Source organism: Opisthocomus hoazin, chromosome 14 (assembly GCF_030867145.1).
Source record: "Opisthocomus hoazin isolate bOpiHoa1 chromosome 14, bOpiHoa1.hap1, whole genome shotgun sequence".
Taxonomy (NCBI): Eukaryota; Metazoa; Chordata; class Aves; order Opisthocomiformes; family Opisthocomidae; genus Opisthocomus; species Opisthocomus hoazin.
Genome location: NC_134427.1, coordinates 16,006,981 through 16,022,659, shown reverse-complemented (window position 1 = coordinate 16,022,659; position 15,679 = coordinate 16,006,981). Strand labels below are relative to the sequence as shown.

General features: G+C 42.8%; 1 protein-coding gene across 4 annotated transcripts in view; it reads left to right on the top strand.

Annotated features, from left to right (window-relative positions):
• NRK (Nik related kinase) overlaps positions 1 to 15,679 on the top strand; it is a 109,373-nt gene that overhangs the window by 82,795 nt on the left and 10,899 nt on the right. For all 4 annotated transcript variants that reach the window (XM_075435251.1, XM_075435253.1, XM_075435252.1 and 1 more), the window contains 9 exons: positions 1,332 to 1,425; positions 3,929 to 4,102; positions 4,928 to 5,057; positions 5,442 to 5,600; positions 7,255 to 7,398; positions 8,652 to 8,786; positions 10,817 to 10,917; positions 11,460 to 11,609; positions 14,856 to 15,015. In XM_075435251.1, the coding sequence (XP_075291366.1) occupies positions 1,332 to 1,425; positions 3,929 to 4,102; positions 4,928 to 5,057; positions 5,442 to 5,600; positions 7,255 to 7,398; positions 8,652 to 8,786; positions 10,817 to 10,917; positions 11,460 to 11,609; positions 14,856 to 15,015 (1,247 nt within the window). The remainder of the gene's footprint in view (positions 1 to 1,331; positions 1,426 to 3,928; positions 4,103 to 4,927; positions 5,058 to 5,441; positions 5,601 to 7,254; positions 7,399 to 8,651; positions 8,787 to 10,816; positions 10,918 to 11,459; positions 11,610 to 14,855; positions 15,016 to 15,679) is intronic.

Sequence of the window (15,679 nt, the reverse complement as noted above, 5' to 3'; positions counted from 1 at the left end):
GCTTGGCTAGGAATTGCTTTCCTCCCCCTAATAAGTGGAAGGTTGACATCATTTAAGATTAGCTGCTGCTTGCTTTCCTGATAAGAACAGGTCCTTGCACACACCATTGACCCTACTCCATATCTTGCCATTCCTTCTAAGTTTACTATGCAAATATTTACCCTTCCCATAGAAGGGGGGACCCAAAACCAAAAAATAAACAACAAAAAAAAGCCATAAAACCTTCTGCTTCTTCACAACCGTCTTAAGTCGGTAGCTCTCTCACCAAACCTTCATTGTTATCGCATTGGGCAACATGAAAAGAAAAAGAAACAAACCAGAAACATACACTCTCCTGCCAGTTGTGGCATCGCACTGTAGAGCCCTTCACATCAGCATCCTGAATCCAGTCAGTTTTATAATTAGTGGGAAGGAGGCAGAAATGTAACAGGTTTAAATGGGTTGCAGTAAGAAATAAGTGGAAGAAATAAATAATGTGGGGTGGAAATACACCAAAATGGGGCCAGAGCCTCGCTGACAAAAGTTTGAGACAGTTCCACTTAGGTGAAAAAGTTTAAAATGCAAAGGTGCCGCTGGTTTTGTGGGAAGTGATAGTATGCTGGGGTATATCCCAACAGATGCTCGTCTTGTTCTTACTTTTTCTTTAGGTGTCTGCGTTTGGTCACCGTTGGAGACAGGATACTGGGCTAGGTGGGCATTTGCCCCCAGCCAGTCCAGCAGCTCTTATGTTGTCTCTGTGTGCACTGGGCAACATTTTCTTTGTTTCTTTGTACTGAAGGTGAAGGATGTCCGTGTTTCAGGGACTGATTCACAGTATTAAATTCCAGCATAGCCTGTCCCAGTAGGCACTGGCAGAGAGGTCCCTGCTACCAGCATATAGCAGAGCTGCGGCTCTCCCTCTTGCAAGTGCAGGTGATGCTCTTTCTCTGGAGAGCAGGGTAGCTCGTCGCACCCCCCAGGATAGTGTACGAGGGGAGACAGGACATGTTTTGAAGTGTGCACTTCTCAAATGGCAGCTTGACAGACCAGTGCTCACTTGCCTGAACTATGCAGTGTCTGAAAAATGATGGGTGAAATTCAGGGAGATGAAAGGGTGCTCTCCGTCGAGGTGGGGAGAGCTTCCTCCTGTGTGTGAGCGGTCCTCAGGCTCGAGTCCGTTCAGGCACATCCACAGACTAATCAGCTTGCTTTTGTACAAGCACCTTTAAGTGTAACTAGTGACTGTTAATTATGCTCACTTTTGAACATGTACATGTGGGTTTTTTTGCTTTTTGGGCTTCCCTGCGCCCCCCCCGAAGTAGTTCTGTTCATTAATTGGAGTTTGTTACCAGGCAACTGCTAAGCAGCAGAGTGGCAGATTTCTCAAGGACGAGAGTACCAGATGGAATTGAACTGAAACCCCAAAGCACCATCGCAGAACAGAAGGTAATTTGGCCATTTGTAAGGGGGTGGGTACAGCAGGGGGGGACTCAGGTCGTTAATGTGCATGATAAACGCTGTATCAATTTCTTCTCAGCAGCTTTTTCACTCTGAAGTCCTGCTCTGTCATTGCAAATTATAGCTATAAGCCTTGAAAAAATGTGTAGTTTCAGGTTTTGTGCTTCCTGTAAAAATGCTTACATTTAGGTACAAAATTGCGCTGCTTTATTTGTCCTGGTTATTGACCTGGTAGTAGTTTCTGATGTCAACGTATTTCTTGAAGCACTGGGCAGGCTGCAAAAAGCAATACTGCTGATTATTGTTGCTGTGCATTGTTGCTATTTTTAAAAATCTTGAGCTTTTTTATTCCAACTTAAAGCGAACTACCTCTTACTACTTACAGAAGAGGGGAAAAACACTTCATCTCTCCCTGACGGGTTAGCAAAAATACATCTCATCTCACATGTCATGTTGTGGTTCCTGCTCAGCTGTAGTTTCTAGCAGAGACTTCAAGTCATGTGGATTTTCCCCTGTGATAAATATTAGTGCAGAAAAGATGAAGACAGACAAAGCAGAACAATGTTTTTTGTGGTCGAAAACAAAAAAATTACAGTAATAAGACTTGCATTCGGTGTCAGAGCACTTCTCGCCTACTACTGAGCGTACTCTCATTTCACAGACAGGGAAAATAAATTGCTGTAAAACTGGTGTTTCTCCCAGAGCTACTTGCATGAGCTGTGACAAGGCTAAGAAGAAAAAGGAGTTTACCTCTGGTGTAATTTCTAATCTTCAGACCAGAGTGGCATCCTTCCTGACTGGGGACAGAGTCCCACTTCGCCTTTGTCCCACCATCCTCGAGGAGAAGAGACCCTGTGTCAGAGAAGGAATTATAAACGGGGCAAAACCAGTATTTTCTTGTGGCAAAACCAGCCCAGTGCTTTCTGTTTTCCCTGATATCCGGGGACTGGAAATAGGCTGCTTGAGGGAAAGGAGAGGGATGAGGTCTTTGAGGCCCAGACTGAGGGTTAGGGAAGATGGGAAAGAGTGGAGGCCACATTTTCTGATAGGTTTGGGGAGGACAATGCAGGAGGGAGAACAGACAGATGACTGCCACCTCTCCTCGCAAATCTCTATGGTGCCTTCCAGTCTTCTCCCTCCTGCTCACGGAGAATCCTATCCATTCCTCCCAGCTCTGTTTCACCAACCACACTCTTCATGAATCTCTACGACTTCTTCCAACATTCCTTTCCCCAGCCCATCAGTGTGAACTGGGCTGAGTGGTTAAGGGTGTACCAAACTGCCCAAATGATTCAAATCAGGGTTTGGTTTTCAGCTCAGCTGAGTCCGACTCACAACTGAACAAAAAGGACCCATGCTGGCTTGATTCCCTAATCTCAAATACTGCTGTCTATGTTTTGGTTTGGTTTGGGTTTTTTATATCTACATTAAAATGTAAAATACTTACAGCGTTAATTTGATTTCTAGTTAATTACTTGGCTTTTAAAAGGCAAATTTCTTTTCTTTATAATTACCTACATGGGTTTTTTTTTTTCCATATTTTGGCCAGAATTCAAAAAAGCTGATCTGATTTCAGTAGGTTGTTTATCAAAGTCAGTAGAATGCACAGATTTGCCTTGAATTCAACTAGCCAGAAGCTGCTCGAGTTTGGTGGTGTTTTTTGCTTCGGTGTAATTCGGGAGGAATTTTCTAGTGTAGCAGTTGGCTTCTGTCACTCTCTACATACCAGTGCCGATGGTGTTCGGGTACCCTGACCCATCACAGACGGGGTAGATCCCTCTGTACTGTCCTCCCCATCTGGAACACCACCTCCTTTACCCATCCCATCTTTCTTCCTCTCAAAGCTTCTAGCCATGTATTCCCAGAAGCCAACCTATGACTCCGTTTTTTGGGCTGTCAGGGAGAGAGCTTGTGTGGTGCCTCACACCTTGCGTAGTTTACAAGTATTTGCTTGGAGCTGGTGGATCCTGTAAGCGAGGTCTGCAGTACCAAGCATCATTGTGTACTGGAAATGCTGATGCTGGATCCTACTGAATGTTATCATTCTAGAGTAAGGTCTCCTAATTCAGTAAATCGAAGTAGCAATGAAATGAATGGTCAGGGGCTTTGAACTAAATGCAGGTGCAGAACTGAGAAGTACCTACTTCTGGCTGTGGTAGGTAGAGGTCGAATCTGTAACTCTAGGACAAGTCACTTGATTCTGTCTCAAGAGGATGAAGTTGCTTCTTTACCTGTGGTTGAGGTAACGTAGGTGAGAATCATTTGTGGAGCGCTGCAGGGAGTGGAAGCCTGTGTTGATGTCTCAGGTGTTTGCCATGCACTTCTGTATTTAAATTTTATTTTCATCTTTCTATAGTTTGTCCTTACATGAAGCATCACGCAGAGCACCCCTCCCTGTATGCTCATTATTTATTGTCCTAATTAACATGAGTTGCATAGTGCATTGGAAGTATGCTAAATGCATAGTTTAACTGTATGTTCTCATGTGCAGGATCAGGTTTTAGGGAAACAAATTTCTAGCACCCAAGAAGGCCTCTGGAGTGTAAACAACCAGAACTATCTGCTGCCAGATCTCCTCCAGCAAAGCCAAATTTCAGACTCCTCTGTGAACCCACCAAAAGTGCCACTGACGAGCCAGGAATCTCAGAACAAACCTCTGAATAAAGTAAGAGAAATTACAGATTGAATGAACTGTACCACCATTTTTCTCCAGCCCTGAGGAGCCTGAGATTGACAGCCTTTTAACTTCATTTATCCTGTCTCTTTTTATGATTTTTCACCACATCCCTTCTTTCCTTTAAAAGTTTTATCTTGGGGACGGATAAGAAATCTTGAGCTCCCTAACATTTTATTGTCCCATTTGTTAGCCCCCATCTCTGCTCCCTTTTCTTTCCTTCCTTTTTTCCTCCCCTTTTACACAAGCCAGAAGGGCTTGTACCCTCTGCTCCTTTATCTGTCGGGTCAGCCACACAGCGCTCTGGTCTGCCTCTGCTTGTTGTCCCTGGCTTTCTTCCATCCGAGTGTCGGGTGGGAGTACACAGGGGCTGGGGCAGCATCTCTCGGCAGCCCCAGAGGGACTCCAGCACAGGGGTCCCTTGGAGAAGCGCGTCGCTGGAGGCAGGCAACAGCTCTGTCAGGGATCACGTCCTACACTGCCTTACCTGAGGCACCAGCGTCCTCCTTGCTGCAGAGAGATTTGAGCAGCGCCCTGTTGCAGACAAGATGGAAGTGATCCCCGGGAGCGAGCGATGGGCTCTTCTTCTGCGGACTGGTTATTGCAGTGCCTGGCTGAGCCTCCCGACCCAGCTCCCTGCTCAGGCCTCCTCATCCGTCACTGAATTTGTACCATGTGTCTGCTGCTCTAAGACTATTCATCATGTCTAAGCATGCCACGTGCCGTTTCTTTTGAACCTCAGGGGTACTGCGTTGCTGGGTGTTGTCTGCACCCCCAGCAGCATCTTCCTGAAGCAGCTCTTGTTTTTCATTGTAGACCCCGTGCACTGAAAGCACGCCTTCAAAGAGCAGTACATCGTCCACAACATCGTTTACTTCATTCATAGATCCTAGGCTTCTGCCAATCACCCCTCCCACCAGCCCAGCAGGACCATCCTGTACTTCTCGTAAGTATGCTTTACCCTTCTCATAAAATGTCACTCCTGATTCCTTTTTTGTTTTCAGGAGTGGGGAGGGCTTCTTGCTTGGAAATGGAAACTGGCAGTAACGTCTCCAGAAACTGAAACCCCACCTCGCTATGAATTTTCATTGTACTGCTTCAGCCCTTCTTCCAGATGTGGCTTGCTCTACGCTGCTGTGTTACCACAATGCTCACTCGGGAGTGCTCGAGGAATTTTCCAGATGTATGGGGTTTTTTGTCTGGCTATGTAGTGCTCATGAGGTGTTTTCTCAGCCCTCTGGGGTTTCTTTCATTCTGCTATAAACAGGTCAAATGTGAGATGTAGCCAAACACTCGCATGTTTCATGATTGCATATGTCTTTGATTCCAGCGTCTAATGCAAAACCTGAGCCTGTCAGGAGAGAAAATGCGAGGAAGGGCTCCATTGTCAACGTCAACCCAACGAATATCCGCCCACAGAGTGACAGTCCGGAAATTCGTAAATACAAGAAGAAATTCAACTCGGAGGTCCTTTGTGCTGCTTTGTGGGGTAAGCTCAGAAGTACTCGGGCGTGTGTATGGCGGGAAGGCAGCAGCAGGAGAGGCTGGCAGTGTACGCCAGGCAGATTTCACAGTTGTATTGCGCCTCGCCTGTCAGAAAGTCCTGGAGTGGATCACTGCGTTGATACCTGCGTCACTCGCATGACGCTGCCTGCCTGGTAGAAGATGGCAAACAGATGACTTATGGTTGCAAAGGATTTTGTGCATCAGAATGAGAAAACATTTTGATCAGGCACCAGATTGAAACTGTGCTCGCTGGAAGAGCCAAAAGTTGCAAATGTTTTAGTAACTTATGCGGCTTATGATATTTAGTCTTTTCTTAGCTGCATATGAGTACAGCTGATCACACTAAGCCGTGACCCGGTGGATAATCCAAATCTGAAGCCTTTTGCTGTCACGTGTGTTAGGTATTCCAAGAATCTGAAGCAGGTCAGGTTGTCAGTCTTTCCAAAAGCATGGCTTCCTCAGTTCCTGCTGTCAGTGCTTACTCAGAACCTCGCTGGATCACCGTTTTTACAGGGTCAGCTTCACATGGTGTGAAACCAAGATGAGGGTAGTCAGATCAGTCTTCAGCAACTGTAGACGTTGTCCCAGTCTCACAGCAGCTAAGCTCTCGAGTTGTTTTAACCGTCTTTCTACTTCAGCATAATAGACGTATTCCACTGGACTTGCCCAGCCTTTTAATCCTCACTTTTTGAGTCTGGAGTGGAAAACGAATGAAGTAGGTGAAAATGAATGAAGTAGGTGAAACATTATCCAAAGGAAATGTAGATTTCCAGTTTACAGCTTCACAGATTTTGTGTAATGTATATTTATATGAGTCCAAGATTTTAAATTAAGAACAGAGCTGTGTGGCAGCTCTGTAATTAAATGTGTGTTAAGGCTGAAGAGCACCAGGTACCCGTTAGAGCATTGCCAGTAGAGGAGGTTGTTATAGCAAGATACCTGGTGTCATTTCTTCAGAGCCTGCTGATTAGGAAATGTAGCTGTCGTGCTAGCTGAACACAATTTTTGACATCCTCTGATGTCAGCAACCCACTGGAGCCTTCACTTCCTTGGGAGCAGTTGGATTTCAGATGGACTCACTCCTTTAATTTGGCATTGAAAGCGTTCTTGCAAAACACGGACCGTTTTCACACGAACACTCTGCTTCCTCGTAACAGCAGCCCTTCCTCCCACAAGTTTGGTCCTCCTGTGATTTGAGTGTTGTGTCTGGGGAAAGAGTGATATTTATTATTATCGTTATTTGTATTTTTTTAATTAGTAGAGACTCCTAGATCATTTAGTTGGATCTCTTGTGGTGCTGGACTGGGACTTTTGCAGTGCTCACAGGCACTTTCCAAGGTCACCTGAGAAGTCTGAGTTTGCAAAGCGTTCTGCTTTTTGTTTAAATCAACATTGACTTCAGCTGAACTACTCATCCTTCAAGTTACATGGGCGTGTAAGTGTTCTGCTGGGTAAAAACTGTAGTGTGAGATCCTTTTTCTATTCATTTTTTTGGGAGGTTATCCACAGAGCAACAGAGAAATTGTCAGGTACCATTAAGTGAGACTAAGTAAGAATCAGTTCTCAAAACAACGAACACTCGGTGGTCTCTGAATCATTAGGTGATTTATGCAGTATGTTTTTCCATGTATCAACAGGAGTAAATTTACTGGTGGGAACAGAGAATGGATTGTGGCTGCTGGACAGAAGTGGGCAAGGAAGAGTTTATTCGCTGATTACAAGGAGACGATTCCAGCAAATGGATGTTCTGGAAGGACTCAATGTGCTAATTACTATATCAGGTTGGTTCAGTGTCTAAAAGTATCTGACCTGCATTGGGGTTGGAAGCAATTAAAAAGAAGAATTAGGCTATAAACTAGGTTGAGGAATTTCCTCTTACAGAAAATCACAGGACAGTTATTCTTGTTAATAGGAAAACTCTCTTGAATTTGTAACATTTACGTTCTCATTTCAGAGAGGCTTTGGGATATTTCATTACGTGGCTAATGTATAAAATGGTTTGTGGGAAGTATGCAGTGTTTCATAACCTTAAAATGAACCGGTTCTCAGCAAGTTATAGTTTGTCAGTCTGCTTGTTTCTGTGATGGGCGAGCATCTGTCTCAGCGCAATTCTATTAAAACATCATTAAATAACCTCATTCTGTGTTCAACAAGATGTATGAGCAGTAACATGAGACTGGTCTGTAGTGTGAAAGCATCAGTAACGTTAAATGGAGTAGTGTCTTCAGCCTCTGCTGCAAACAGCTTGGACTCTGCCCCGCAAGGTACCGAGGCCCTTGTTCCCCATGGACGAGAGCGGCCTCAGAGGATGCTTAACACATAACAAGGTCAGAGATGTAGGTCCAGCAAGGAGTGGCAGCTCCTTGTCTCCAATCTGGTCTCACCGTGGTAAGTGATGGTGAGAGCTGTTTGTCCCACATTGCCAGGTCCAGTTGCTTGTGTGGCATAGTCCTCCTCCTTCAAACTAACCCTGTGATCCCAGACTGCTGTTGACCGTGTGTGCTTATGAACTAAAGCAACAGAAAGACTGACTGAGATGAAAGATGACAAAGTAATTCCCATCTGGAAAGGCATCCAAAAGAAAATAGCTACTTGTAATTAAGATTGTCAGTTAATTAGAACTAATTGAGTCACTTATTCAGAATGGCCGTTGTAGGCCATACCTGTGTTCTTTACTTCACATCAAAGAGTAAATGCCAGATAGTCTGATTATTTCTGATAATACATGTGTCCATAGAGACCTATTCTTTGGCCTGAGGGGAGAATTTTAGACAGGTGTGAAGATCTTGCATGAAGCTTGAGTCACATGCACGTGTGCCAAATGCCACAGGATTGCTCATGTCCCTGTTCCCTCCTGCGTGTGACCATTGCACAGGGCTTTTCTTTTGTGCTGTTGGGCTTTTCTCTCACCTTGACGAGGCACAAAGACCCACTGTACTGAAGGTCACAAAACTCTGGCTTTTTGTAAGTGTGGGAGAGTTTGTGCTTCAGCGAGCTAAAGCGTTACATCTGTCTTTTTTTTTCCAAATCCTAGGGAAGAAGAATAAGTTGAGGGTATATTACCTATCATGGCTAAGAAATAAAATTTTGCGCAATGATCCAGAGGTGGAGAAGCGGCAAGGCTGGGTGTCTGTGGGTGACCTGGAAGGCTGCGTACACTACAAAGTCGGTAAGGACGTTTTGGTTTTTTCTTGGAGAGCTGCTTAATCATCCTTCTGCATCTCGTGACACCAGCATTTTTCTTCAGCTCTGTTTCAGGATTATATTGGGCTGAACATCTCGGAGTTCTTTCAAACCCTGTTGTTTTATGTGGCAGATGATTTGCTCCCTGTCATTCCAGGTAGCATCTCGTTGTGCAGCAGTTACCGGATGACGTTACGGGTATTCCCTGTGACAGCTGGAAGAAGGGAGTGCCAGCCCTGGTCTGTTGCTCAGTCAGTGGCTTAGAAGTTCTGTAGTTACTTGAAGTTTTAATTAGACTGATGTTTTCCAGCTCCTTGCTATTCAGCTTCCCTCCTAGCCCTGAGTAACTACTAAGAAAATGGACTAGTAAAGTGCTAGTAACTCATATTTGTAGGCTGTCCATAGGTAGATCAGATTGGATGCGCTACAGCTCATCCCGCTCTCTAGATCATAGGAGACCTAAATCTATCTTTGTTTAAACTTACACACTGGAAGTGATACTGTAGCAGTTGAAAAAACATCTTGCTTTTATTTGGCTTTCAGGCAGTTCATTCCTGAAGACGAACATCAGTATTGTGATAGTTTCTGTCATTGAACTGTGTGAGGGGGTGTGATGTATGGTGTGAGTTTTGCTTTGGTGAAAGAAGGTATATCGAAGTGGCACTTTTTTCAAAGTCAAATAGAGAGACGATACAGAGGAGTGCAGGAGACAGCAAGGTGGCTGGCTCTCATAAATACCTTGTCTGACATTTTTTTTTGTTTGTATCTCATGGCTTGAAAAGTGGCAAGGGTTAAATCCAAGAAAGAATGTGAAACAGACGTGGGTTGTTACTTTCTTTGTGATCATAGCTAAGCACCCACCTATTCCACTTCAGCTGCTCATCTTTGGGTTTGCTGTGGGGTTTTTTTCAAGAAAAATAGTTATCCTAAAATCAGGTAAACATTTGGTAGGAGCTTCTGTGTTTACATGTGACAAGTGACTCTTACTTCTTTGACAGAAGAAGCTGCTGTTGTTTTTCTCTTGGAGAATCTTCTTGTATCTTGACCTTTGCTTTTACAGCCATTTGTCCAGGTACAAGAGGAAAGGGATGTGCTGTTCTGCATTTTAATGGAGTTTGGGTTGGTTTTTTTTCTTTCTCTGTCTATGTGAGATTTTCCTGAGCAGTGTCCATCCTTACCCAATCTTCGTGCTTTTGCTGTGTGTTTGGCCGCTGTGAACTGCTCCTTTTGTAAGGAGCAAGGGCTGGTGAAGTCCTCCTCCCACAGCAAACAAACCTTCCTTCAGTAGCGTAACTCCTGCATCTTTTAAAAATCCCTACCAAGCAGACACTGAATATAAGATGAAGGGTGAGTGCGTTGGGGTGTGATACCCGAGTGTTCTGTTTCCAAAGCAAATGTTTGTCTCTGGCAGAGTGAAAACACAATGTACAAAGAAGCCTTAATTTTTGATGCATGCTTCTTCATTTATTCTGGACGGGCCCAGCATGACCTTAATCAACTTAGAGAAAATGCTCCTCTCTTAAATGCTGACTCATCTCAGAAACATGGGAGTCCTTCGCCCACACTAGCACATCAGGATTTAACCCCACACATGGACAGAGAAATGAAAATTCATCCTGCAGAGTGTAACAGAATTGTTCAGCCAGAAACGACCAAAAGTCGCGTATTCACAACCAGCAATGTTGGTGTGTTCACAGTTAAAGTAGGTTGGCTTAGCTGTAGGGTTAAGACCTTTTCTTCTGAATAGTAAGATTTATTTTTTTTTTAATAGATATATGAAAAAATGTAAATGTTGTTAACAGTCATCTGGCTTTACTGAGAATAAATGAACTATAGGTTTTCAGTCAAGGTATTATCACTGGTGATATTAAACACTGATGTGAGAATCCATTAGTCTCCCTTGCTGGATAATGTCTACCTCTACAAGCAGTCCATTGAAATTATTTCATGTGATGAGATGGTCTTTGATTTAAGTGTCTGTCTGGTACCTAAGGAATTGCTTTTCTTGTATTACAGTAAAATACGAGAGAATCAAATTCCTTGTAATTGCTTTGAAAAACTCAGTGGAGGTTTATGCTTGGGCTCCAAAGCCTTATCACAAATTCATGGCTTTTAAGGTAGGTGAAACTTGACTTTCGTTCAGACGTATCGCTGTCTCTCGCTGTCTCTCATCTGCTCTTAGCTTTTGCTTTTTGTTGTTTTGTGTAACATTTATTTCTAGTTACAGATAAAATGAGTATTCTTTTAAAGAAAACATAGCTCATTTGACATACATTGGAGATGGCAGGCCTAAAACTGTCACAGTCATGATTCTGTTAGATGTGAATAACTTGTTTCAGTGCTGTGCCAGAATGTACATTTGATTTCACAAAGTTGATGCTGATTCCCTTGAAAGAGGAGGAAATTGAACATGAATGGTACTCAGCCTAATTTTTGCCTAGTCCGTTTCTAGAATCTGGATTTCTTTCCATACACAGGTGAATTTTCCAGCTTTCCTTGCAGCTCAGTGGGTGATGGATACTTAGTTCCTTAAATGTAACATACCATTTAACAAGAATAGCTGTTCAGCTTTTGAGTTTTGAAAATTCTTAAGGTCACATGTGTAGATCTGTAAACCAGCAGCTTTATTGTGTCATATAGCGTATTTTTCTTTTTCCAGTCCTTCATCTCACTTCATCACAAACCACTCTCAGTTGACCTGACCGTTGAAAACGGGCAAAGATTGAAAGTCATATATGGCTCACTAGTAGGCTTTCACGCTATTGATGTGGACTCTGGATCTGTGTATGACCTGTACCTTCCAACACACGTAAGATACTCCAAAAGATTACGTGAACACCTCTGTTCTTTGGGCTGTATATTGATGATCAGGTTAAGAGTTGTGCTCTTTATCAAAAGACAGGGTAAGAGAATAATTATTGTATGCCAGCTAATAGAAAACCACTTTTCACATACTTTTATAACACTGAAGTTTTGTTAAAGGCATTTATCGCATTTAGAATATCAATTTTAACGGTTTAATGTCAGAAAGCCTGTTGTATGGACAGTACTATTTTTAATTAATTTATCCTAGGAATTTAGGACTTCTTAAGCAATGAAAGACACAGTAATATCTACATGAATTTAGGTGACTCACAATCTGCCACTATGCTTTTCAATCTTGCTAACAAGATGATTAAATTATCACTGAACTGAGCTGAATTTTGGCCTGGATTACAAAGACTGTTGCAACATATTTTAATCTTGATCCACTGTAAGCATGTTACCCTTGCACAAGTGAGTACCTGTAGCTAGAGGAGCCAGGTATACATGTGCGCACATGAATAATCCCTGTTTATTCACCATGGACCAAAGCTGCATTTGTTTCGCATGATTACACATCCAGGCTCTGTGTGCAAATGTGATTTGCCTTTCAGTCATGACGTTGCAGAAACCCGACTTCCAGACTCAATAAATTTGCTCATCTTCTTACTGTTCAGTTGCCCGTGAAATCAGTCCCTAAATTCAAAAGAATTTTCACATTTTCCTCAGGCTTTTCTCATTAGGTTGTCAAGAAGTTGGCATGCAGATGTTGATTTTAGGTTGACGTGTCCATATTGCATTGTGCATGTGTTCATTGAGATGATGTTGATCACTAAATTCCTGCTAAAACTCAGAGAAAAGTAATTCCCCTGCAGAACTGAATGACTGGCATGGGGCTGTCCATCTTTTTGTTTGTTTGTTTGTTTGCTTGCTTGTTTTTTAGCTGTTATAAATAGTTCCTTTCCAAGCTGTGATTCCCAAAAGTCAGACAAACTTGGGGACTTAGGTCCAGAAAACTAGCAGGTTGCTATGGCTCCAGTCTGATGGGATGCTCCTGGCAAGGAAACTCCTGTGCACGCTCAGAAACCTCCCTGAAGTCAACAGAGCTCGGTGGGGGCCGAGGGTTAGCTCGCCCGGGTACCACGGCCTCCTTGTATCCCAAGGCAGCACGTCCCCATGTTACGCTCTGAAGAAAGCTCATCCCAGATCTGCATGTTGCAGCCTGTGCCTCGAACCCTTTTGTTTTGAACTTCTTTTTCTCCACTCTCAGCCCGTTTCCAAACCTCCCGTGCAAGCCACTTGATCGCTCTGCTGCCCTGACAAGTGCCAGCCTCCAAACTCTGTCAGACCTGTGTTTCTGGTGGACACAATGTTGGAGGATGGCTGTGGAGTTTATAAACTTCTGTCAATTAAAAAGTAACTTTTCTAGCTGTTCAGAGCAAACTGTTGAATCCCCTGCTAAAAGGTTGTACTGTTTATTTCTTTGTTGGATTTTTTTAAGGGACTTAATATTTGTTTTGTTAGAGGGTTTATTTAATCTGACAATTAGTAGCTTTGTTAACTATGCAACTATGAAAAATTCACATCAGTTTATAAGTGTAAGCCCGGTGCCTGCATACCATCCCTGGAAGCTGGCTGCCAAGCAAGGTGACTAATGACTTGTCAAAAAGATTATTAGCATAATTGCCCAAGATAAGAAAAGCAAAGAAAAAAGTGAACCTGCTTAGAGGCTTTAGTTTTTCATCAGGCTGCGAATAATAATTATGTACCCGATGAGGGAGATTTCCCACGTGACTGTCCTGAGTATGTGGGGCACCTTTAGGACTGATTCCATTTGTGTGTGCTCTTCAACCAGAAGTTAGCATGCACTAAAAATATATTTTCCCTTTAGAGTCTCAGACCTGAAATAAATCTGCTGCTACAGTGGCTCTCTCTTTTTTGGTATTTTATTATTTTAAAGAGCATCTGCTAGAATTGGATAATTCTCTCCAGGAGCTTTGTGGTGGCAACAGACCAGACTTTAACAGGCTGACTTCAGATACTCTTGCTTTCTGGTAGCCTCTTTTCCTGGTTCCCCACCTCTTTCTTCATCTCTTACCTGCTTCGATCGCTCATGCAAGTACCAAGGCAACGCATTAAAATCGCTCTGCGACTCTGGATACCCGTTCTAGTTTTACGGATAGTTGTTGCGGAGGCATGGAGTCAAGTGGTTGGCCTGAGTGTATTCAGTTTGGCAAGTACAGCTTCAGTGCTTCTTTTACTGTTCATTGTGCCCTTATGGTGTGCATAAATCTATGTGCTTGAAGAAAAAATGATCTGTGTGTTGCTGGCTTGTGCAAATGATGTAGAAACTCCAGTCATATGCTTCCTATAGAAATCTTAATTGTAGGTTTAATTTACTGTTTAACATCCTGTTTTGAGTAGTGCTTTAAACAAGGAAATGCTCTGTTACTTTTTTTTTTAAGGCTGTCCTCTTTTTCTTTCAAGAATGCTTTCATAAAATCCCACCTTCATGGCTGTAATACTTAGACTTTTTTTTTCGCTTGGGACATGTTGGCTTCTGGGAGAGATTCTAGTGCATTGAACAGCTGTTAAAATAATTTGTGTGAGTGACATGCACTGCTCCTGTGGCACACAGAAAATGTATGCTGAATGGCATTTAAATGGGGAACTTTTTTTAGTGAAGGATGTGGGAAGGGAAGGACAGAGAGTGGCTTGTGTTTAAAAGGTCCAGGTAACTTTTCAATTTGCTGTAAATATCGTTAAATTTACAGGTTTTAGCTTGTGAGTAGGGATAGGGAAATATCATGGAAAGTGAAAGCACTGATTTCCTGGAACGTGGATGCTTTTGTCCTTCCTTCATCTTCTGAAGTCATTGTGAATTCAAATTTATTTCACCTTTCTTCTATTTATATAATGCAAGTGTTTTCTGAGTGAGTAAGTAAATATTATTGTGTCTCAGTGGCTCCATGGATTCTTGAAACCAATTAATACTGGTAAATATAAAGTGAAATATTGAACGTTGATTTGTTTGCAAACCTACTGTCGTATTCCAAGGGGGGAGGAGGGGAGAAAGCCTGTTTCAGAGGCTAGCTAGCAAACTGTACCGTCTTTCTGAAAGCAGGCATTTCTTTCACTTTCCATGAGCCATGAGCTACTTCTTTTTATTGCTCTGCCAAGCTAGTTAGATTGATGTAGTCACTAAAATTGCAGTCCATTTTCTGATATAAATCTTAGTAAAATATGATTCTAGATCCAGGGGACGATTCGCCCACATGCCATTATCATCCTCCCAAATACCAGCGGAATGGAGCTTTTACTCACCTATGAAGATGAAGGCATCTACATTGATATATATGGGCATTTCACAAAGGAGACTGTTTTACAGTGGGGAGAAATGCCAGCATCTGTAGGTACGTATGAAAAATAGCACTTTATTAAAGATAAGATTCTGCTGCATGAAGCCTTACTCCTGCATGAGGTTTGTATCCATATGACAGTGGTTGTATGGCACATAAAGCAACTTCTGAGCAAACCAGATCTGTAAAGAGTAAACAGGGTTATGTATGTTTGTGTTAAGACAGCCAGTGATTGCAATAGGGTCTTCACACTTGGATCACAGAGTTCGTACTCTTGTCACACTGTTTACTGCATTATACCTTGACTACACAGCCACAGTTCACTGAGGATGCAGCTTACCACCAGTTTTCACTGAAGGGATTACGTGAGTTGCAGAGGGGAAGAAAGGTGCTCTTTGATAGTTCATAGCCCATAGGATTTTATTTAAAAATTCACAACTATAGAGAGGTCAGTTACTGAAGAGGTGTGTAACTGCTGTCAAAAGGCCCCTTAATGTTATCGCTTTAAATTCAGTGCTGCCAGCCCAGGGTATTTCTGAGTATTTTGGATAGATTCTCAATCTTTCCATGCTTGCAGCTGCCTTTGTAGGAAGACGTTCTGATTGTATTGTAGCCAGGACAGCTGTTTGTTTCACCTTCCCCAGAGGGCTTCAAGTTAACAGTGTGGGGAAAACCAAGCACACCACAGACAGATTTTTGTTTTTATTATTTGTTGCTT